Source organism: Hyaena hyaena, unplaced genomic scaffold, assembly GCF_003009895.1.
Source record: "Hyaena hyaena isolate Hyena2069 unplaced genomic scaffold, ASM300989v1 scaffold_64, whole genome shotgun sequence".
Taxonomy (NCBI): domain Eukaryota; kingdom Metazoa; phylum Chordata; class Mammalia; order Carnivora; family Hyaenidae; genus Hyaena; species Hyaena hyaena.
The window spans coordinates 1,588,777-1,613,990 of record NW_024080698.1 but is presented as its reverse complement, the minus strand read 5'-3'; the positions used below and the strand labels follow the sequence as shown (position 1 = coordinate 1,613,990).

The 25,214-nt window shown below is 39.3% G+C and overlaps 1 protein-coding gene across 1 annotated transcript in view; it reads right to left on the bottom strand.

Moving 5' to 3' along the window:
• Positions 1 to 508: 508 nt before the first annotated feature.
• The window catches only part of LRPPRC (leucine rich pentatricopeptide repeat containing), a 109,882-nt gene continuing 85,176 nt past the window's right edge, over positions 509 to 25,214 (bottom strand). The window contains exons 30-38 of the mRNA XM_039232411.1: positions 24,060 to 24,186; positions 17,818 to 17,906; positions 14,118 to 14,322; positions 11,955 to 12,094; positions 11,702 to 11,817; positions 9,108 to 9,182; positions 7,161 to 7,245; positions 4,654 to 4,796; positions 509 to 2,528 (exon numbers count right to left, since the gene is read on the bottom strand). Of these exons, the coding sequence (XP_039088342.1) occupies positions 2,472 to 2,528; positions 4,654 to 4,796; positions 7,161 to 7,245; positions 9,108 to 9,182; positions 11,702 to 11,817; positions 11,955 to 12,094; positions 14,118 to 14,322; positions 17,818 to 17,906; positions 24,060 to 24,186 (1,037 nt within the window). The 3' untranslated portion in view covers positions 509 to 2,471. The remainder of the gene's footprint in view (positions 2,529 to 4,653; positions 4,797 to 7,160; positions 7,246 to 9,107; positions 9,183 to 11,701; positions 11,818 to 11,954; positions 12,095 to 14,117; positions 14,323 to 17,817; positions 17,907 to 24,059; positions 24,187 to 25,214) is intronic.

The following is a 25,214-nucleotide window of genomic DNA, read 5'->3' as shown; positions in this document are numbered from 1 at the left end:
ATTTTGACTATGGGGCGCCTGGGTTCAGTCTGGCTCAGTCTGTTAAATGTCCAGCTTCGGCTCAGGTCATGGTCTCACAGCTCATGAGTTCAGGCCCCACGTTGGGCTGCACACTGACAGCTTAGAGCCTGGAGCTTGGTTCAAATTCTGTGCCTCCCTCTCTCTCTCAAAAATAAACATAAAATTTTTAAATGTTCTTATTTATTTCTGAGAGAGAGAGAGAGAGAGAGAGCGAGCATGAGCAGGGGAGGGTCAGAGAGAGAGAGATACTGAATCTGAAGCAGGCTCCAGGCTCTGAGCTAGCTGTCAGCACAGAGCCCGATGCAGGGCTCGATCCCACCAACCTTGAGATCACGACCTGAGCCGAAGCTGGATGCTTAACCGACTGAGCCACCCAGGTGCCCCAAACATAAAATTTTTTTAAAAAAATTTAAGACCAAAGATCTTGAAGTGACAAAAGTTGGTTATGCAAAAGTTTAATAAAATTAAAAATGAAGAAGCTCACAGGTTTTGGGGGTACAATTTATTCAATGCATTTCACATTAAACTTATACTAGGTTCAAATACATGACATGAACATATAATTACATATAAAACACTATACTTTCCAAAAGTTTACAATGATGTTTACTTTTCAGGCTGTTTGCTTCTAATTTTACTCTAAAACATATTATTGAGTTCTAGAATTGTTTGCTCTCTACTATTTGTTTCAATTTTGCAATTAGACATTTACAAAGCATTTATTAGCCCACCGAGACTATATAATTATATTTTAAATATTTAAATTCGAGGAGGAAGCCATAATAGTGCTGCTTAGAATGCTAGATAAGGGATTTGTACCTATTTCCTCTGCACTACCCTGCATTTTATCAGAGTCCATATACAAGGGGGACTTAGAGTCACTTATACAAGTAAGATTATACTCTGTACTCAGTCTCTAGCCCAGGCAACCATTAAGTCCAGGGTAAGCCCCAAGGTTGTGCCTCATCTGAGAGACCTAGTTCAAGGGAGATCAATAAAATGTAGCTCAACTAACTTACAGTTAGCATAACTGCGAAAAAACCAGGCCTGCTTCACTGGAATCACTGTTGGAGTGAGGATCATGGCAAATCAGACAATATCAAAACCACAATGGGTATAGGTCCTGTCCCTGGAGCAAACAAAGGAGAGCTTCATTAAGTCCTCAAGGCTGGCACTTGGCATTGGCTGCGGCCTCTGATACTTTAGGTCTAACTCCACAAAACAAAGGAAACAATGCCAGATGACATTTACTTCTTGGCTTCCCTCCATCAGCCTCCTCTTTCAAGCTACTTGCAGGCTCTCGATGAAGGATATCTGGTTCAATTAAGACTCTGGTTAGCAGCACAACCAGCATGAGGCCAGCTTACTTCCTGCAAGGCAAGGTCTCCCCTTGTGTAAATAGCGAGAACCACTGATTTCAAATGGGAGAAGGAATACACGAAAACGAGGATAAACCTCCAATAAAACATTTTCAGCTTTCTTGGTAATTAACTACCTAATCCCCAAATAGGTCACTGTTACATATCAAGATATTTCCGTAACAGTACACTGTTTCACGACCCAGACTGGATTCTTTTACAGTAATTACTAACCAATTTGGGGACAACTTTGACAAAACTGAATGCAAACCACGATTTCCTTCCTATATAAAATCACACATTCATAGAATGAGTATGAAGTAACACGCCTGGCATGGGATGTGCTTATGCCGACAAACACCTGAAGCCAAGACAAGAGGAAACGCGCTGCTCGGCTTCATGACTAAAGCCGCGGCCAGGACTCAGATGCGTCTGTGAACAGAGGCCCTCGGAACTCTCCGTGGTAGAAGGGAGAGCAGAGTGGGGAGTGCCCCGGTGTTGGCAAAGAGCACCCCAACTGAGGGCAAGCGACAGTCTAAGTTTCTGCTTTTCACCAGCAAACGAGTGGTCAAGGACTTAGAACATGGCTGCTAGGGCCAACGTTTTACAAAACTGGGAAATCACGCAGGGTTTCACACATGAAGACAATTTTCTATCACAGAATAAGTAAAGCCTTTCAAAGGCTCACTGAGCATCACTTCGTCTAGCTGCAGAAGTTTCAGATAAAACAATATTAACAAGCAAGCCTTAAATAAGAGAATAACATTTTATGAAAATAATGAACAAAATAGAACAGGGGGGACATCAAGAGTCTTTGAGAGAAGAAACCTGAAAACGTATGGCTTCAAACATCAGACACCATGAAGAAAATGCCGTAGATTTATGTTGTAGGCAAACCCCCAAGAAAGTCTAGTGACTTAAGTGCACACCACTGTTGTCAGTAAGGTGTTGAACATATACATTATGAATAAAAAAAAAAAAACCACAAAGAAACTTTTCATTTATTTATTCTGTCCTCTCAAATATATTTAAAAAATAACATTTTAGACACTGAATCACAAATACACACAAAATAAAGTAGGGCTGCTTATTTCACAAAGAATTTTCCTTTGATTCCTTTAACTGCTTTGCATAAAACTCGAAGCTTTCCTGTTAAGACAAAAAGGGAGGGAAGTTACAGGTGTCGTCACTGGCAAGAGCTGATGGCACAAAACTCAGAAGTCACAAGATGCTACAAATTGGTAGTAAAGACCACCAAGCCCCTGGCAGCTGCTGTCTCCTCAAGCCTCTGCACCCCCCGCTTTTTTTTTTTAATGTTTATTTATTACTGAGAGAGAGAGAGACAGCACAAGTGAGCGAGGGGGAGGGAGACACAGAATCTGAAGCAGGCTTCAGGCTCTGAGCTAGCTGTCAGCACAGAGTCCAATGTGGAACTTGAACCCACAAACCGTGAGATCATGACCTGAACTGAGATTATGATCCAGGCGGCCCATCCGCACTCCTTTCTATTCATGAAATCACCAGCTCAAGGGCCCCCAAGTTCACAGTTAAAGCCAGCACCAAGAGTATCTGCTGTGTGTGCACACGTATGTGCACACAGATTTTACGCCTGGGTATGGAAGGTTCAAATAAACATGGTGCACTATTTGCTGGTTAATGACACAATATAAAGGAATTTGGCATGTATGCTTTCTCTTATTAGAACAAAACAAAATTTACTGGGCAACCGATTAAAAATGGGCAGAGGACATGAATAGACATTTTTTCCAAAAAATGGGCAGAGGACCTGAATAGACATTTTTCCAAAGAAGACATCCAGATGGCCAACAGACACATGAAAAGGTGCTCAATGTCACTCAGCATCAGGGAAAATGGAAACCGAAACCATAATGAGGTAGCACCTAACACCTGTCAGAATGGCTAGTATCAGAAAGACAAGAAATATGTGCTGGCAAGGTCGTGGAGATAGGGAATCCTTGTGCACTGCTGGTGAGAATGCAAGCTGGCATAGCTAATGGAAAAGGCAGTATGGGAGGGCGGGGTGTTCCTCAAAAAACTAAAAATGGAAATACCATATGATCCAGTAAGTCCACTACTGGGTACTGACCAAAAGAAAACAAAAACACCAATCTGAAAAGAATTGCACCCCCATGGTCACTGCGGTATTATTTACAGTAACCAAGACATGGAGATAACAAGTGTGCACGACTGTATGAATGGATATAGAAAATGTGATGTACGTATCATTATATATATGACACACACAATGGATTATTATTCAGCCATAAAAACAATAAGAATTCCCATTTGCCACAACATGGATGGACCTTGAGAGCATTAAGCTAAATGGAATAAATCAGAAAAGGTAGATACTATATAGCCTCATTTTATTTTGTTTTATAAAAAATAAAACAAAAATCAAAAAAATAAACAAAAAGCCCCAAGCTCACGGATATAGAGAACAGACTGGTGGTTGCTTTCGGTGGGTGAAGGGGGTCAAAAGGCACAAAATTTCTGGTTATAGAATGATTAAATCATGGATGCAATACATAGCAGTGACTATAGTTAATAATACTGCATTGGTTTTTTTTCCCTTCAAATAGGCTCCACGTCCAACACAGGGCTTGATCTCAAGTCTCTGAGATTAAGAGTCAGATGCTCTACCAACTGAGCCAAACAAGTGCCCCACATATTTGAAAGTAGCTAGGAGAGTAGATCTTGAAAGTTCTCATCACAAGAAAAAAACATTTATAAATATGTGTGGTAATGGATTTGCTGAGCTGATCACTTTGCAGTATAAAAAAAAACCACCGAATCATTAGGTTGTACTCCTGAAACTATTATAAGGTTACGTCGATTATACCTCAATAAAAAAAGAACCCTTCCTAGATGAAGAGATAAAAACCAACTTGTTTCAAATGAACAAGTAATTAATAGGGATACAATATACTTGGCTACTGAAATACAGGCCATTAAATCCTATTTCAAGCTGAAATGATGAGAAAACTGCCCCAAGGACATTTGATAAATCCATACCTATACTTGAAGGTCTGAGACTGACCTTGTGTTTCAAACCTCAGCCCCAGAGGGCTATGTTCTCCCACAGCCAAACCCACTGCAGGACTATTCAGTTCCTGAAGCCCTCCCCTGAGGGTTCTTCACAGAGATCTAATCCTCATGTAATTAAGTATTCAACTTATTTTTTTTTACACATTAATATGAAGCATACATAAATCTGTAGAGGTATTTTTCCCCTTAGTTAAGAAATACTCACAGGGGGTTCGGTGAAAGGGACAGGTTCACCAACATTCTTCAGCAAAACTGCGTAACGCTTTAGAAACAGATCATTCAATTTTATATTCCTTGCAGTCAAATTTTCATACAGTGCTTTAGCAGATGCAGCATCCTTGTCTAAGACTGAAAAAAAGATATTAATCATAGATAAAGACCACCTACCGTCCCCTCTTCCCAAAACACTTAGCCGTTCAGGGACTCCCAAATCCCTTTATCACGAGGCAAACGAATAGTTAACTACTTTCAGCAAAAAGCCATATTCAGAAACTACCAGTTCCCTCCCTCACTCTTCCCCACACCTCTAATTCAGCATTATTCAGTATAAAAAAGAAGCTGACAAATAGGGCTATTAAGAGACCCATGATAGTTAGTGACCATAAACCAAAGTAAACATACACCACTCAACACTCCTCTGCTTAAAACTAAACTTTTTTTTTTTAATGTTTATTTATTTTCGAGAGACAGAGACAGAGTGTGAGTAGGGGTGGGGGTGGGTGGGTGGGGGGAAAGAATCCAAAGCAGGCTCCAGGCTCTGAGATGTCAGCACAGAGGCCAACATGGAGCTCGAACTCACAAACTGTAAGATCATGACCTGAGCCAAAGTCGGATGCTCAACTGAGCCACCCAGGTGCCCCTTAAACAACACTTTGAAATCAAGCTAATCCAGGGCTGCCTGGGTGGCTCAGTCGGTTAAGCATCCGACTTCGGCTCAGGTCATGATCTCAAGGTTCGTGGGTTCAAGCCCCGCATCGGGCTCTGTGCTGACAGCCAGCTCAGAGCCTGGAGCCTGTTTCAGATTCTGTCTCCCTTTCTCTCTGACCCTCTCCTGCTCACGCTGGCTCTCTCTATCTTTCTCTCTCAGAAATAAATAAGACAGTAAAAAAAAAAAAAAAAATCAAGCTAATTCAGGATTGTTGTGAGGAGGGTCATGTAAATTGGGTGGAAAACTAGATGAAGATCATCAGGTAAACAACACCAAAAAGACTTTCAATACCTTCTCCTATTGTAAACTAAGCAAATGAGGGATATAAAGTTAGCTACAATGACAAAAATAATCTAAATACATGAATCAATTTACATAAAACAACTATACACATCTGCATAACATTAACGGGTTACACTAATATTTCACTTAAATGGATGATGAAGTAGCCCAGGAGTTAAGTTTAGCTGGCTTTTCAGTTGTAGCTGATGTGTAGAAGTTTTACTTTTAGGTTTACTATTGAGATTACAAGGTCCCCGCTAACAATTACTGTTGGTAATTCAACTCTTGACATTTAAACGCCTAACAATCCCCTACCCTATACCAGTGTTGTATAACCAACCCCAAATGCAGCATGACCAGGGCGAGCCTCCAGGATGGCCAGAAGTGCAGGGATCAATCCCAGGACCTCCCAAAACGCAGCAAGCATGAGCATGGATGACTCATCAGCTCTTACTGGACTTGAACAGATCTTTGCAGTTTGGGTGAAGTCAATTTCCTATCTATAAATCCTTTGTTATCCTCCCTCAGGGACCGAACCCTTTCCCTGCCACTGTCAAGTTCTATCATCTTCCAGGAAGCTAGTCAGAAAACTCTTCCATCTTGCCTTTTACCACCTTCATGGTCTCCCTGCTCTTTCCTGTCCCAATTCCCAAGTGGGACTACAGAAGTTAGTAGTTTTATGCAGTTTGACACTATTATGTGGCATCCAGTCATTATTTAACATCTCCCAATCCCCCAAATGGAACTTTGAGAAGTTTTGTGATTATTGCCTCTATTTTGAAATAGATCATGGTCACCTTGTAAGGTGGGGAGAAACGAAGAACCAAATCAACCCACTAATTCTAACTGCAGTTTGTTGTCCTGACAACCAACAAAGCAATTCTTTATATGAGCAGATCAGTGGGTGGCAGGTGGACAGGTGATCATCACTTAGAAATGAAATGCTGACATTTTCTTGATTACCGAGGAAACTTTAGCCTGGTTCCCTTTCATGTGTGATGAGCTGGCGATCAGGGAGCAAAGTGCTTTAAAGACTGGAATTTCAACTGTGATTTAAAGTAAAATCGAAGGGCCCACTTTAATGAAGAGGTCTGTTATTTCACAAATGCAGGCAGGTGGGGAGGATACTGAAGGGGCAAGAAGGCAAGTCACGTGACAGTCTCAACTCTGTGCCCATTTCGTGTTTTGTTTCAGGTGGCCTTGAGAGACTGGACTGGTTCCCAGTATGTACACGCAGGTGGACTTCCAAGTCTTTCCAGGAGCCCGGGATCCTCTTTAACACAGCTGGGCCCCTCTGAAGATGCCCAGTGATACTTTTTTATGTTAAAATTATACAAATAAGTACCTATTTTTCTTAAATGTCCTTTTAAGACATATTATAAAGCTAAGTCAATTACTGATATCACAATAACCTGATATTTAGGATTACTGTCAAAGACTTAGTTGACTACACTACAAATATCTAAATCACTTAAATAACATAGTCAGATTAAACTTATTACCATAGCTTTTCATGACAGAAGTGTATGCTTCTTCCTTTTCAATTAACTCAGGAACCAATTCTAACAAAGATTTCAGAGTTGATGCCTAGGAAATGAAATACAGGAAATGTTACCGCAACTCAAAAGAAGAGTGAAATAAAATACTGATACATACATTATATCAGAAAATCTTCATAACAATTAGAACAGAACTGCCTATTCAATCTAATAAACTTTTTTCCCTTCTAGTATACCTTAGTATTTTATTGATTTGATAATTTACATCCAAAACAAACAAGCATTTTTCAAAAGTTAATGCAAATTACATTTACACTTCTATGAATCGTTTTCTAAAATATCATGAAGATTGCTTCTTTTGTCAACAAGTAACCTTACCAAAAAGTTGGGAGACCCTAAAGAGCAGACACAGATATTAACTATATCTTTTAAGGTGCCAAGATTTTTACATAAAATGTGAAGAATTCAGGCCTTCTGAAGTTTTCGTGCTCTGAATATAAACAGAGCATTTCCAGATATCACTGGAATGTTTACTTGGTTGTTTTCAGAAGAATCTAGACACACAAGGGGGCTTAGTTTGTAGAGTGAAGACGGACCTGTCACTCCCTAGTGAGTAACCAAACACGTTCCAATACTGTCGGGGAAATCAAGGATGGATTTTATATATACCTGGCTTAATTATTCCACTGTCAAACAGGCAGACGCTGTAACTGGAATTTTTAAAAATCGTAATTCACTTTTTATATGTTTTCTCAATTTATGTAATTGGAATTGCATCTTTCCAGGACTTCCTGCAATTTAAAGTCTCCTGGGAAGAACGTTCTCAACAGATTTAATACTGTACGATTGCTGTCCGTCTTCCAAGCAAGGCAGCAGGTACTTGGCATGTGGGCACAGACCCATATGTAGAGTGAAAAGTGCTTTTTAGATTTCTTATGCTTTTTAATTACAAATTTAAAAAATTAGTCTCTGAAAGGAAAAAGAGTAACTAATAAGTACTTTTGAAAAGCTGCTTGCTGTAAATAAATATGAGTAAGAGATAAAAAGTGCAATTGGGCAAAATTAAAAACACCCCAAAACCAGTGTATTACTGGGAGGGAAATTAAGGAGAACTAGACCCCTCAGACTAGAAACCTAAATGTTTTGCATAAAACAAACATTACAACTGGCACTCGGTTTAAAACTTTATATGTGCCCAAATAAACTAACAATGATGCTCAGAGGTGAAATCTACCAAAATTTTGTGGAAATGTATTTTTATTTATTTCTTTTAACATCAAAAATAGGACTTGACTTTGTTTTACACACACACACACACACACACACACACACACACACACACGTAGCTTTTTAGCATAAATAAGGTAACTATATAGTTTGAGAACATTAATTTGTGGCACATGCCGATTTTAAAGCCACGTGGCTCATCCACCTGACCGCTTGGACCTGAGAAATGGCTGGCAGTAACCACCAGCATGGAGACACTCGGCTCACCCTCTGTAGTGCTTCCCACTGTTACATGGACCAAGTGACGGAAGCAACAGGATTTTTATCTTCCTAAGGCCTTTTCTTTCTTTCTTTTTTTTAAAAAGTAATCTCTACATCCAGTGTGGGACTCAAACTCACAACCCCAAGATCAAGAGTCACATACTCCATCGACTGAGGCAGCCAGGCGCCCCTGTAGGGGCCCTTTCTTGAGGCTCTTCATGCACAACTACGTGAACAGGGGATTCACTACATGAACGTGTTCTGCATTTCCGGGTCAAAAGGAGCCTGAACTGACTCTGTCTTAGTATCTAAGAAAGTGAACAGGAACAGACAAGCAAAATCTTGTCTCTGTCATGTTTTTACGGTGAGGTACCGCACCAACAAGCCCTTCTGTGAAACTCAGGCCCCTGAACAAGACTGGCTTCTGGCCTCCCTGAGTGGCCAGCAAATCGCGCACAGTACCTTTCCTGGCTTCCGAGAATTCCTAAGGCAGAACACCAAGAAAATGGCCGTTTGTTCAGCAATCGCACCACATCTCTAAAAATTGAAATATTATTCAGTAAGCGAAGGTTTTTGATAAACAGGGAGACCAAGGTGAATATTTCCAATTAACAAAGTTCACAATAATACAGTAATGTGTCATTACCAATAGGAAGGCCTAATTGTCAACCCATTTTTTTAAGGCAAGAAAAAGAAAACAAACTCCAGCTATGCCAAGCTTTTGTGAGTGAAGAGCTGTCCTTGGCACTGTGAGTATAAAGTTTGTTTAAAAAGAAAAGGGAAAAATTAAACTAATGCTTCAACAACCACAGAATAAGGTTTAGGACTGCAAAGAAAGAGGAAAAAAAGAAGCACTATTCCTCTCCAATTATTCTGCCAAGCATTCACAAGTGAGCTAGGGATCATAAGGTTAATTATACATTTAATAAGGTGTCAGGGAGATAACTGCTCGTTTCTTTATAAAAATTAAAATGTACAAAGCAAGTTCTCTTTAAAGTATAATTACCTACACTTATGCATACAAAAGGACTGATTTCAATCTCTCTATTTTATAAAAGGCTTTCATTGCAACAGACAGCCAGCGCTTGAGAAAGAGACAAAAGTTAAACTCAAAAAAAAAAAAAAAAAAAAGTTTATATGACAGACCAGAGAAATCAAGTGTCTATCCCATCTTAGATGCTATAGTAAAATCAAATATGGCAAGACAATATTTTAGTTTACACTCATCACGGATGTCATTCTCTTAAGTTTCTAAGAGCACCCTGCTCTTTCAAAGCTTTAAAACACTGTCAATACTAAAGCGAACGGTATAAAAAGAACTTTTGGGGACACACAGAGCATTTACATTGTCAACTGATATTTTCGACATCTGTGAATAAAGTATTCTTCACCGCGGCAAGAATAAGCTTTTACTGTTTGACAAGCAGGTAGCGCACGGGTGAAGGGTTATCATCCGAAGCGTCCGTCCGGTGAAGGGGCTGACAGTGAAGAGACTGTGGCCGATGTCTCAATGTACAGCTGCCACCAAGAGCCCTGGAGAGGTGGCTGTGCGAGCGTGGCTCCGAGGGTAGAGGCAAGGGTCCTGTCGCGGCCCGCCCCACCCCCTGGCTGCTGTGCCGGCTAAGAGCCTGTGCGATGATGGCTCAGGACAAGCTGGCAGATAAAACGGCAAGTGCCATTTTCTAAAGAACTATCAACGCTGTGTGTTAAAACGGAATGACTACTATCGCATGTATAATTAGAGACACATACGCCCCTGGTAGGTACACTTAGATATGTACAGATGTGCACACACAAAGAGAAAGCTTGAGAGTTTCTTTCTTTTAGGTGGGAACTTTGAACACTAAAGGCAGCAAGACAAAATCATGAAAAGATTCCTGAAATCCCTACGTATGACCAAATGCCTTCGCTGTTTAAAAAAAAAAAAAAAAAAGGTGAGGATGGGGAGAAGGGAAAAAAAAAAAAAAAGTAACCAAACCAAACCAAACCAGAACATTTCCAATTAAGTGGAATTTCTCTCTGTCCAGGAACAAAAAGTAAAAAAGCCTTAGAGGCACGTGCCAATTTCCACCTCTTGCAAAACGTTCACACAGAGAAATTTCTCAAGAGCTCCTTCTAAAAATGGCTTGGGTTCTGTTGTTAAACTAGATGAACTTTCGGGATCAGCACTCGAGCTCCAGCGCAGGGGCCCGGTCTCACGCTTCCTATCTACTGCTTAATCTGTTTCGCAGCTCGTAAAAATGGAACGGAATATAATACTATTTACTACCAGAAATTGGTCCCAGGCCTCAATCTGACACGGGGAGTCTGTACACAAACACGGCCGTTGGCGGGATCACGGGGACTGTTTGACTGCCACCTGCTGGGAAGGGCCCCCCAGCGGTGCCTGTTTGTGTACACTGCCAGTGGCAGCTCCGATCACCCACCGTTCTGTCGGCACTTGGCACAGCTTTATATTTAGTGCTGTTAAAATGGCATGAATGCAGTTGTCTCCTTCCCTGAAGATTGCTAATTTAACTGTGAGTGCGGGCCACAGAGACCTGCATTTGTCATTTAATGTGTCTGTGACACACAAGTGAATAGAAAGCAAATTCAACTCTTAATAAACCTTGAATAAGGCACTGAGAATGTTTGAGTATTCAAGTGAGAAGCTGTACTTGAAAAGCAAACATTTCCTACTTTTTGTTTGCAAACTGTGTTGCCATGGTGATGCGGTCTTTAGAGCATTAGAGAAATTAAAGTAGGAAATCAAAGGAATGGTTAGCACTACCTATCTGCACAGAAACATTTGTCTTTAAATCATTCGGCAACACACTTCCCTCTCTCCCCCTTATACCTAAGGGCAGTCCTGGTCCAGTCTGGCGTCTTTAAAACCAGCAACCTCCAGCTTTACGAGCCAGTCCTTGTCATGTGACCTGGATTCAGACTGAATTTAAACGTACTAGCCACACTATGCTCCATTTCCGGTATTCTACCCTACACTCAGGTCGGGTAATTTCTCAACTTACTTCCCATAAGCCAGAAGCCCCACTGTCCAGGTGTGGCGAGGTCATTACCTGTAGGAGAGCTCTGGCATCATCCACTTTGCCTGAATCCAGAAGCTGAAGGAAAAGATCAGTGACAGGTTTGTAAACTGCAAACTGATTGGCCAGTCTCTCTGCCATGATGCTTACTGAAAAAAAATAACAGGTAAAATAAAAAAACCTTTTGTTTACACAGTGGTATAACTCATCCACCAAAGAAATGTGGTCCAGCCTCACCAGGGAGAAAACGCACTTCTGTGTTCTTTAGCGAGAACGGCTCACTTACTCTTTTCAACTGCTGGTTCCAACTGCTGCTCTATTACTTTTCTGAATAAGTATGTCAAGCCAAAGTACTGGGGTTTCACGGTCTCATTCCCAGAAATAAGCATATTCTCAATGTTTTCTATTGCAACATCTATGTTATTGCTGTCAAAGAAAGTAAAACAAATTATTAAAGAAGTATCTGCTTTTGTACTGACTGTGTAGGCAGTTTTAGTATGAGAACTTAAAGAGATTCACACAAATACTTTAGGAAAAAAGGAAACAGATTCACAACTAACCAGATAAAAATCACTAGGCCAAGCTGAACCCCACATTTCGGTCACAAGAGCAATCACGAGGCAGTCTATGCTCTAGTAATCGAAGCCGCCGCTTATTGTAAAACACTGCTCTGGAGACAAGACCAAATAGCTAACTAATGACAGTAACTTAAGAAAACAGTTTACCTTAAATATTTAATTTAATATTGCAGCTCTTTGGGTGCCAACTGGAAACTTGTTTAAATGCTCTAACTCTGGCTTTCTGACCTACAAAGGCTCCCTGCTGTATGAGATGAAGATAATTGCATCACACCCCAGGATTCTGGGAGTGGCTGCTGGCAACTTCAAAGGTCTATCTGCATCTTTCAAACCAGTCACATCAACTTGTTTTTGTCAGGTATCATACAACATTTGAAAAATAATCAATTTATACTAAATTCTCAGAAAAAAGTACTTTTACACTAAAAATAAATCAATTACATGGCCCTGTTTAACAAGTTGTGATAAAAATTGATCTGTATGATTATCTTTCTTTGGTCAAGGTACTCCTTAACCGATACTTGACAGTCATGACATGACAGTGCGAATCCAAGTAAGCGGCTTTATGTTGGAATTCTTACCTAACACATAAGAATTCTGTAATAAAAATGAACACCCCATTACAGTAAGTTTTTCTTACGGGTTTCAGTGAGATAGTTATTGAACAGTGAATAAAATCACATTTTCTATACCATATAAAACTGTTTTATATGGTAGCATTTTAAAATTCATCCAGATCTTACTTGAATGATTTCCTGAATCTTCTAACCTAAAATAAGCACATTATTTTTTCAAAAAAATTGTAATGTTTATTTATTTTTGAGAGACAGAGAGATAGAGTATACATGGGGGAGGGGCAGAGAGAGAGGGAGGCACAGAATTCAAAGCAGGCTCTGCACAGAGATCGATGCGGGGCTCGAACTCATGAGCGATGAGATCATGACCTGAGCCAAATTTGGACACTCAACCGACTGAGCCACCCAGGCATCCCAATCACATTCTCTTATTAAAGGAAAATTCAAAGTTCTATCTTGGAGGTCCGGGGGGCAGGACCATTTTAAAAGGAAAAAATAAAACACAGCTTTTCTGCCCAAAGAAATAGGAATAAACAAAAGACCCTGCAAAAACAAACATTACATTTTAATTATCGTAACCTACCAACTGTATGTGAGATTAACTACTCAAGAACAAAGCATGGACAGTGTCAATTTCATAATGATCCTACGAATCTTTAACTTAAGCAACGTACTTTGTTAGCGAGGTTAATAAAAATCAAGTTTTGATTTATGGCCACAGTGGCAAATCTCCATGAGGAATCCAGAGATGATGGTAAAAGAACCTTCTATCAAACGTCTTTTAATTGGAAGCATTTTTGCAGGGTACTTGATTTCTTACAACATCTACACGCCTCGCTTTGTATGCGTGCGTGTTGCCAGCATGGATGGGAAGGACGGTGTGGAAAACAGAAATGCCTACTATTTTAAACACGCTTGCTTGTCCCTCTGCATTTACAATGTTCTAGCAGGGTGTCACCCTCAGTGTCGCTGACAATCAATGAACTTTCACGTTCGTATCAGTGTTTCAACACAAGGCCCTGGCATGTACGCATGAGGAAAGTTACCACCGTGGTGAAAGTTTTACAATTTTGAAAAATTTGATAAATGTCATTCTAAGGTCTAATTTAAAGCTAACACACATTTTGTAACACGTAATTATTCCCTAAGAGTTAGAGAACAATGAACAACTGGCATCAATATTTCCTCTGCGTTGATATGGTTTCTAATAGCCTAAGAAAGGCTTTAAAAGGTCGTATTTGAGATAATGCTCCTTCTAGTATCCAGTGAAGGAAAAGAAAACTTGAAAATACTCACTTCTTTATTTGTGCCAAAGCAATGTTATTGATGAAAACCATATTTGAAAGTCCAATGGAATCTTCGAGTCCATTTACCATCTTCTGAATCTCCTGTACACTTTCTACATCACCCTTCAAAGCACAGGCCTGAATAAGGCGGGTCACTGCTAATCTAGAAGGTGTCTGCTCCAGATCCACGGCTGTTTTTAGCGTTTTTAGAGCCTCTACAACAGAAAAGAAGGTGACAAGATTTTTTCTTTCATGAATCGTACTAATGCATTTTGAAAACCAGCTTTTAGATAGGAGTACCAAATCGCTACACACAAAAAGCTATGAATAATTTATCCTAGATTACAGAAAACATTAATACTTTATGAGAAATTTAAAAAAAATCTATTTAGCTATCTATAAAATATCAGAGACCAGAGAAATTTCTTCTTTAAATCCCAGAGAAAACACAATTGATACTGACAGAATATGGGTTTCCTTCAAGGATAACACTTAGTGACCAATTTCAAGGAAACTGACAAGTTCAGAAAAATAGAAATAATTTTAAAAATTAAACAGTCTCCAAAAATACCGTAACTTCTACCACATTCATACTTTCCCAGATTTTATTACATTCAAAGATTACCTGCTTATCCGAATCTTCTAATATCCCAAAGATTCTTCTTTGAAAACAAAGTCTCTCTAAACAGGATCGATTATGCAGAAGCAGCCAAACTAGGACATTGAACTTCTACACTAACAAATTCACATTTTAAATGACTGAACACTTGTAGATACAGAAAATAAAGATCATCAGATTCCCATGGATATAGCCACAGGTTTTTGTTTTTTTTTTTTTTTTTTTTTTTAAGTATCATACTTGTAAGTACTTGATTATGGATAAATATGGAGTATCCTGCTTTACTGATTCATGTGCCTGTGTAGCAAAATCATTACATTAAAGATAGAATGGTAGACTGGGGGGGGGAGGGAGAGGATTTAATACTTAGCCTAACAATCACCACTACTGCTATCAAGAAAAACTTCATGGCTTTTTAGAATTAAAGCAATGCAACCTAGAAAAAAATGAAGACTCTGAAAGCAGCTTCCAAATGAGAACCTATCTTTTATAGACGAAAGACGGAAAGGGTAATAACTAAACAGTCTATTAAAAGCGCTACAGTAAAAAAAATATATATATGTTCAGTGTTGATTACTGAGGAAATAATTTTTAACCGCTACAAATGTACAATCTAAATCCGTGATTTTCAAATAAGAAAAAAAGAATCGGTAGTTCAGAAGACACATTCTCTAAAATTCTATAAATACACATGTATATCAAGGAAACAAAATATGTTATTGATATTATTTTAGTAATATAATCTATGACACAAGCTTGATAAAATCTTCTTTAACTGGTAGCCACACATAGATAATCAACTTAAAAATAGTCTTTTAACCAAGAATACAGTCTGTTAGGGAGGATCTTCCCACCACTGGATTGAAACAGTAACAAAAATAAGATAATGATAGTGTTAAGCATTCACTACACAAAGACACAGTAGTCAGCAGCTATGCTCACAACTACCCTTCTGAGGTAAGTACCAATTTTATAGGTGAGAAACTGAGATAACAGAGTTTAAATGATTTGCCCAAGGTCATATTGCTAGACAGCAACCCAAGAATCCAGCATACCCGTACCTACATCTACATACGTGTAAGCGAGAGAGGAGGACTGGGACAACAGACCATTTGATGTCTAACCAAAGGGAGCATAGGACTTTAGAACCTAAATCAAATTCCCAGAACAGGACTTGCCTTCCATATAGTTTAGGACCCAAGGGACACACAAAATGGTACCCATCTACACTCTCCCCCCGAGTCCTTTTCATAGTCTCAATTTACTAGTAATTCCAATAATATTGCCAAGATGCCATAGAAGTCAGCTATTAATATTCTCGAACAGTATACACTCATAAAATTAGATGGAGATTGAACTGGGTTTATTTTTCTGCTTTAGATGGGGCTGAGGAAAAGAAATCTGAAAAAGAGAAGGAAATTTGAAAAGATGGGAACCCTAGGTGGCCACGGAGCATGATAAGGAGACGGGGACTCTGCCAACACCATTCCCGTCCTTGCAGATGACCAAAGGACTCTAACAACAGGTTAGGTGACAGGGATGCACGGGAGGTGGTGTGAGTGCTGGAGGTAGTAGTGTCATGGCTCCTGTTCTCAGCCAACCGCCTGCTGAACTCAACAGCTGAGAGGAATAGATGTGAAATCACATCGTAAAGTTTCTTGTGGTTTTCACACGGCATCTAATATGCAAGTGAAGGACGGTAGCCAAACACATTCAGTTCAGATTCAGCCCAAAAATTAACCCCTTGAAATTAAAAAAAGGTGTTGTGTCTTTATCTCCATGTCTATAGAAATATTTATAGGGGAGCAAGTTTACAATGTTTTAAAACCGTTTATCATTCTACATTAAATATCAACTTGACAAATAGCCTTTTTTTTTTTTTTTTTTTTTTTAACTGAAAATGAAATGAAAGCTTTTAAAGTTTTTGTAACAAGCCCTGTCCAAAAGGACTGTCTAGATGGGCTGGCCCTGACTGTCGAGTGTTACGGTAGAAATTTTGCGCAAAAGAGAAAAATCATCACCTTGATACTCTATCCTAATCAATGAGCAGGACTTCTAAAGACCAGCGTATTTAAGCATTACAAGCGCACATTAAAGCTGTACAATTCACAACTTTCTCTCAGGCATGGGAAATTGTTTTATAAACATACAAGTGAAGAATCGCATCATTACTACAGAGTGAGGAAGAAAGGAGATACCATAGTCAACAGGGAGAGAGTGTTTTCAATGTTCCTTAAAGATTTCCTGCGTGACTTTTGCTAGACTGGCAAAACTGGTTTTAATGGGTTTACTGTATTCACTAAAATTCAAACGTAAAGCCCGAGAAAGCCCGAGAGAGGACGCTTACCTACATTAAGAGAGTCCTCGTTTTCCCCCTCGGGAGCTCACTCGTAAGACCTCCAGATCCAAATCCATTCACAAATACCCTCCACCAACAAACGGCCCCCTTCTCAGCCCTCCCGTAAGTCATCTCCGCAGCTTTCTGGGTTTATTTTCTTAACGTTAATTTAAAAACGCTAAACTCCAAACTCCAAGCACTGTATCTTATTGCTGTTGGTATTATGAACTATTGAAAAAGTATTAGATTAAGTTTTAAAAATCAATATTATAATCATTTGGTGCACAATCCCATACATTTAACACTCAATTTAACTCATTTGCTATCTCACACACAACCAACACAATATGCAAGAAACAACTGCTGGGAATTGTTTCAGATGCTCTAAAGTATGTTAATTTCCAAAGCAAAATGACTTGTGCTGTGAATTTTAACGCACTTGAAAGCCTGTACTTTCTCTCGTTCTGGAACACAAATTTTGCATGTCTGAAGAGCTGTGATTCATCTTAAGAAAACCCATCTTGTGTTAAATGGAATGGAAACTGGACTAAGTGGTCAAATGACAAGTACATTCATATTCAAGCTGTATTATAAATGCATGTACAGTAATTTACGTCTCTCAGCTACCACAAAAGGCTCTTGATAAGCAGGTAATTTGCTAAATGGACTCCTTTATCCAAGTATTCGAAGGGCGTTACAAGAAAAATCTGCAGAGGCATTAATGTGACGTAAAGGTCAAGCATTGTGACATACCTTTCAAATAATCCCGCCTAACTTGCGTTATGATGAGGAGGCTGTTGGCAGCATCGTTCAGTGTGAAGCCCTTGATGTGGGTCTCAGCGCTAAAAGAAGCAGACATTTAGAAAGGAATTACTGACATGCTTCTGATACGATAATAAATGGTTGAGCACCAAGGTGAAATTATAAAAACTACTGTTCGTATGTTAAAAATATTGCTGCAAAATATCGACCTGGAGACAGCTTTTGTGTTATCCTGTCAATGGTTATAGAAGGATAATTTTTTTTTGCATTCTGACAGATGACAAAGTTAGAAATGAGCAACAAAAGAAACAAAGTACAAGATTTTTTTTAAACAATCGGTTCAGATTCTTGAATGCTGACATATTAGATGACTAAAATAACTGCATGCCCTGCATTGTTCGGCTGTATCCTAAGCTGGATACTTTTTCCTCTTTTTTTTTTCACATTCACCATAATTATAAAATGTAAAACTATTCTTTCGGCAACAAAAATGAACATTTATTTTCAGCGCTGTATATTTTAAATATAAACGAAAGCATATTACTAACACCGTATCATTTGGTTGATTAATTTTCAAATTTCTGTCATCTAGATACATGTGGTTTTTAAAGGTGAGCATGCGGCAGAACTAAACCCATCGTGACATTAAAATTAAAAATTTCACTCAACAATCTTGTCCCAGACTCTTAATTTGAAATCACCGACTCCCAACTTTTTAAAACTCAAGAGCAAAAATCATTGGACTTATGGCTAAAACCGACATGATTAAAAAACCCTAGCCTGGGATGATTTCTGTTTGCTACACTGTTTGCAACATGTCCTGTGATGAAATTTCCGTATCCTTAATGCCCCCAAGGGTTCATCTCCCGATTAGGAAATTCCCACAGGTCACCAGGAGCAAAAGCAATTGCCACCATTTGCCTCAGCAAGCTCGGAGCTGATCTTGCCGCAAACAACCTCGGCCTGCCGACGTGCACATGGAAGCCGAGCAGATTACGAGAGAAGTAGGGTCGCTCCTAAATTATTCTCGTCAATCCCAAGAAAATCCGCCAAACACACGGTGACGTGCCCAGCCTCTCAGTCACTTCCAGCCTCTGAGATTCACCCCTGCAGTCCCTGGGCACAGGATTTTCTTATCCCCCATGCCTGACCAATCCTCTTAATCCCACCAAAGCACCCATTGCTCAGTTTGACTTTTTTCCTTTGTCCCATCTGTCAAAGCTTTTAAGTCAACAACTCGTGCATGAGACTATAAACTGCATAAAGGATTTACTTCCTCAATCTTTAGCATGATTAAATAAACAGAAGACAGTATTAAAATTAAGCTCACTTCTTAAGCCAACATTACATGTATTATACCATATTTACATGAAAATATTACCTAAAATTCATTGAAACCGTGCAGTAACAAAACTTCCCTTTTAACTGACATTAAGTGTGAACTATCAACCTTTCAGAAACCTCAAAACACAGAACATTTTCTTTCAATCATCTCTTCCAGTCTCAAAAGCTGCCTATTCTATACAAGTATGAGAATGGGGATCAAGAGGAAGACAGAAACTCTCTTCAGCTCTGTGATACAGTGAACATCCATATTTTACAGAAGTACAAACTGACCAATCACAACCAGAATATACTCCAAACTGGCAAAAGGGAAAAAAAAAAAAAAAAAAAACCCTACAAAAAGTTACTGGCAGAGATCTCTCTTTTGGACAATAGAAGAAGTTTACTTCTGACCTATACTTCAGATCTTTCCTTTTATAAACACAAAATCTAGCCCAGAGCTGTCAAATCAAACTTTCTGTTACAATGGGAATATTTCTTATCCATGCTGTCCCACACGGTCATGAGCCACCAGCCACACGTGTCTATATGGCTACTGTGACAGAGGAAGGGAAATCTCAATTTCCTAAAAACACAGCTTAGCGTTATCAGGGATTTAAAACAAGAATTTATCTCCCTTACTGCTCTTTGGATAAGAACTTCCTCTCCCTTGAAAGAATTCATGACATCTAAATTTTAATTTTGAAACACGAGGAAATGTAATTTAACTGAAAATGAAAGTTGGCATCTTTAATTTTTCAAAGGCTGCTCTTACTGTTACTTTTGAGGTTCCACGACTTGTGGGGAAGGTTCAAATGACCTTGTTAATAAAAATGAAGAAGTCTCATTAGAGGTCCGGTAAATGCAACACATCAGAGGGGACAGCAAGGTTACAGCAAAAAACCCCAAGGACTGCGTTCTTTAGTTCACAGAGAAGCTACTGCTCTGAAGACTTGGAACAAGTGGTGTCACGCAGGTGAAGCAACAAGAGATCGCTGCCAGGGCCGAAATGCACAGGGGCACTGCCACTTGCTACGGTGGCTCCTGTGGTCACACTGCATTACAATAAGGAAGGCCACAAAAAAAAGGCAACAACCCTTTTTTACTCAGAGCACTGATACAAAACTGGAAGAAGTAACGACCCCATTAGAAACTCAAACTCCAACTACCATTTCTGAAGTTCCAGGCCAGAGAGTTATTTTCAATGTTTTAGTTTTGTTTTGTTTTGTTTTTTTAAATTTATTTCTAGGAGAGAGAGAGAGAGAGAGACAGTGTGAGCAGGGGAGGGTCAGAGAGAGGAAGTCACAGACTGAAACAGGCTCCAGGCTCTGAGCTGGCTGTCAGCACAGAGCCCGACGCGGGGCTCGAACCCACGAACCGTGAGATCATGACCTAAGCGAAAGTCGGACGCTTAACCGACTAAGCCACCCAGGCGCCCCCAGAGAGTTATTTTCAAAATAACCCAATGTAGATCTAACCCAAGATACAGTTCTTCAGAGTTTGATGTAACATTTTCTCGGTTCAAGGAAAAGGATGTGTAGCCAACCAATCCCCAGCTTAGGTCCTTAGGCGCGGCTAAGGCTTTGCATCTAGGATTCTCTTAGGCCCTCCCAGCTACATGGGGAAGGCAGCTATAAAATCCTCCAGGAAGGGTAACACAGCTAAGATAAAAGTGCCCTCAGAGTTCAGAAAGGCTTCATGAAGATCTAGAAAAGGGGGGAAAGATCAACGTACATTTTACACGTTGTGCCCACACAGGGAACCAGGAGAGCTGTGCTTGCATCTTCTACACCAGAAGCTTTCACAACATTCGTCTGATCAAGGTCTACAGTCACACAGGGTAAGGCACGTTTCACACAGCCCACTAGTGCACATTTTAGTAAATAAAACTCACAAAACTACATTTACCACATGAAGTGCTTCAATATTTTCTATTCTATTTCATTTAAGCAAAATGTTGGTTCTGTCTCACTGAAGAGATTCCATGACCCTTACTGGTTACAACTGCCGTTTGAAAAACCACTAACCAGTGAGTGCAATGAAAGGTGCACTGCATGAACGCTCTATGGGCGGAGGCAAGAGAACGTTTAATCCTCTAGTTTTTAAATCTTATTCTCTGAAAAATGTCTGTTTTTTTTAAGTTTATTTATTTATTTTGAGAGTACATGCATGTGAGGGAGGGGCAGAAAGAGAGAGGTAGAGAATCCTAAGCAAGGCTCTGTGCTGTCAGCATGGAACCTGACATGGGGCATGATCTCACGAACCATGAGATTCTAACTTGAGCCAAGATCAAGAGTCAGATGCCCAACCAACCGAGCTACCCAGGCACTCCTCTATTTTTTTAGTATGTTTTATAGTATTTATATGACAAGTGATTTACGACATGTGATGATTGAATCACTTTGGGTGTTCAGTAAAATGCAGATTTCTGGGCCCCAAATCATTGCTGGGTAGATGGACTGAGTCAGATGGACTGAATCAATCTTTGTGGTGGGCTATGGGAAATCTTTTTATGTTACCAGAATGTGAGGCTTGCAATTCTAGAACAAGCCCAATTAAAATGAGAAAAAAATTACAATTTGTACTTTGGGGAATTTCAGAGATCTCTGTGACCAACTTCAGAATTAAAAGTTTAAAAAAAACTTTTGGGGTGCCTAGTTGACTCAGTTGGTTAAAGTGTCTGACTTTGGCTTGGGTCAGATCTCACAGTTCATGGGTTCAGGCCCTATGTAGGGCTTTATGCTGACAGCTTAGGGCGTGGAGTCTGCTTTGGATTCTGTGTCTCCCTCTCTCTCTGACCCTCCCCTGTTCACTAGTGTCTCTTTCTCAAAAATAAATACTTTTTTTTGAAGTTAAAAAAAAAAACCCACTTTTCTTCTTTGATTCTGTCCCCTCACTTAATCACACTCAATTCACAACACAAAACGTTCTTCTCTTTACACTGCTTCCCTTTCCTCCCAAAACATTATCGCTTCAGATAATGTTATTTTGTTATATGGGCAAAGTTAGGATAGAGAGTTTAGGTAATAATTTGCTTGAGAAAAGTAATTTTAGGAAAAACACATACCCCCTTGATGACTTCAATGATTATTGATGGCGATAGGCTGTTCAATGCAAAATTTTCCAAGTCACTCACTGGGCTCGTTTCGAGTATTTTGGAGATACGTAATTTAATTAGCAACTGAGTAATCACACAAATGGCATACAGAATACATTAAAAACCTGAACTTTCAAAAAAGTCTTAGTGTGATTGTCCTTGATTATAAGATATACAAATGATGGTTGAAGACCAGAGACATCATATGGTGTCCATGTGTGTAGAAGTATATACTACACATCTATGTTTACTGTATATGTGTGCATGTTATGTATTTCCACAGACATCTATAGTCAGATACATTTTTCAAAATGTGCAAACAGTAAATATGACCTATGGTGCATCCCTTTAACATAACACTAGCACTAACGCCAAATTTTCCAGCAAATTGCAAGAATACCAAGCATCCAATTTCTATTCCAGACTCTTTTTTTTTTTTTTTTTTTTATTTTTTATTTATTTCTAGGAGAGAGAGAAAGACAGCGTGAGCAGGGGAGGGTCAGAGAGAGAGGGAGACACAGACTCTGAAATAGGCTCCAGGCTCTGAGCTGGCAGTCAGCACAGAGTCTGACGCGGGGCTCGAACCCACGAACCGCAAGATCATGACCTAAGCGAAAGTCGGACGCTTAACCGACTAAGCCACCCAGGTGCCCCTATTCCAGACTCTTAATATTCCAAAAGTACTGTGACTTAAAAATTTTGAAGGCCAAAGTTGAGCCAAGAGAGATTATTTCAGAACTTGTAATACACAGGAAAAGGCTGACCTTTGCCATTGAAAATAAGGCTACTGACTCATGACCAGGACAGGTCTATATTCCAGAGCAGGGGACCGTGATCTATTCCTTTCTAGGCCCTCTCTGGTTAATAACTCAAGTTTTCGTGTTAACTCCTTGCGGAAAAGACAACACAGTCCATTACCTGACATACCAGGTAAGAAAACTTTATTCTTGTTCTGATTAACAAAGTATTTTACTCTGAGGAACTAGCCAGGGAAACAAAACCCCTACCACCACACCACACAGATTTTTTTTTTTTTTAAGTCCAAAATCAAACAAAAAACACAACACAAGAGGAAAGAGAAAAGGCTTTTAAAATGTATTAAGGGACGCCTGCATGGCTTAGTTGGTTAAGCCTACAACTCAACTTTGGTTCAGGTCATGATCTCATGGTTTATGAGACAGAGCCCTGCATTGGGCTCTGACCGAGATTTTCTCTCCCCTCTCTTTCTGCCCCTCCTCCACCCTCTCTCTCAAATATTTTTTAAAAATCAATCAATAAAATGTGTTGAGCACCTATATTTTCTCTACTTCACTCTATGTTCTTCAACACCTAGAAGAGATCTTTAATGTAAGTCTTACTGTCATCCACTCATCACACCGATGAAAAAATGAGGCTCACTGATGGGAGGTAATTTCCTCAATAGAAATTTCAAGTATGCTCCGTACCCCTGCCCAAGGTCAAAGCCCTTGGGTGTTTTCATTGTATTAGGCTCCTCCCACCACAAAAGGTTCACAGATCCAGCTGATGAACAAGAAACAGTATGATGAAGAAAAAGAAATTACTTTTCTGTGTATGAACATCATAAATGAGTGGCAAGTAGGCAAATAAAATGTACTGCACTGTGCAGGGACACTAAAAGTTATTTTTTTATAGGTTAAAAAGAAACCCATAAAATTATAAAACCATTTCATAGGACTTTTGTGTGCAGTTGAGGATAATTAAGGAGCTGCTACCACTACAAATCATTAGATAAACTCTAATGAGAGCTGATACTTTTTTTAGTGACAAGTTTAATAAAGAGACTAATACTTACACATCTTTCACTTGCATTGCTTGTATGAAGTTATCCTTCTCCAAAAGTAATTTTATAAGACTGCCATAGGCTTCATTGTTCAGCACAATGTTTTGCTTTTGTGCTTTCTGGAAAATACTATATGCATCTATGAAGGAAAAAAAAACATAAAATAAGAAAACATTATTCTGAAATGGCAAAAAGGAGGGAAAAATCCCCTAGAACACGGCCCCAAAACCACAGTATTTCTCTCTGTTTCCATACCCGCCCCCCCATACCACTCGCAGATGCACTGACCTACACAGCAGATGCTGGAACCCTTCTCACGTTTGTAAACACAAAGTCACGGTTTTGGAAACTCTACTTAAGCCACATGGAAGGTACCTGAAAGGACTTCCTTTTAAAATTACTTTCTGCACTAGTTTTCTGAAGTCAATAAATCATATTCAGGCCAATAAAAATGAGAAGAGCTCTTCTGAATTTGTCAAAAGACGATCCCAGTTTCAAAATAAACTGCAAAATGCGTGTTAAAGTCCAAATAAACCTCAGGTATAATTTAGATTGAGGGGAGCAAAAGATGCCATTTTAAAGCAATCTTAAATCTATAAGTGGGTGGTTACAATGGTTAACATTTCAACACAAAAGCATTAAAGTGAATATAGCCTATAATTCTAAAATTAGGAGATCAAATTATTTGGCTACGACAGGACTTCTACAAAAACATACAATTTTCAAATATACAGGTATCTAACAAGTAAACTAAGCAACATTTGTTTGACTGATTAACAGTTTTATTTCACTTGTTCACAATAACTGTCAGTGAATGAAAAGATGTTACCAAAAGAGAAGTAACTATACTTTTCAGTCACTTACTTTTCTGAAATAAAATTGCCTGGCTATAAACATCCAACTGAAACTATAATCCACTCTCTGGTGTGTATAAACAAATCACAATAGAGATGGAGCATAAGTTAACTGCCATGTATGAACATCTATGGGTATAAAGCTCAGTGTAAGGAAATGCAGTACATACAATTAGGAGTGAACACGATATTAATGCTCAAAAAACCATTCGGAGCTACCTTAGAGGTTTCTAAACAAGCAGACATTACACTTGTATTTCGAAGTTAGGGGAGTTTGCATGAGGCCTTCAATTTAAACTGAAGTGACAATGAA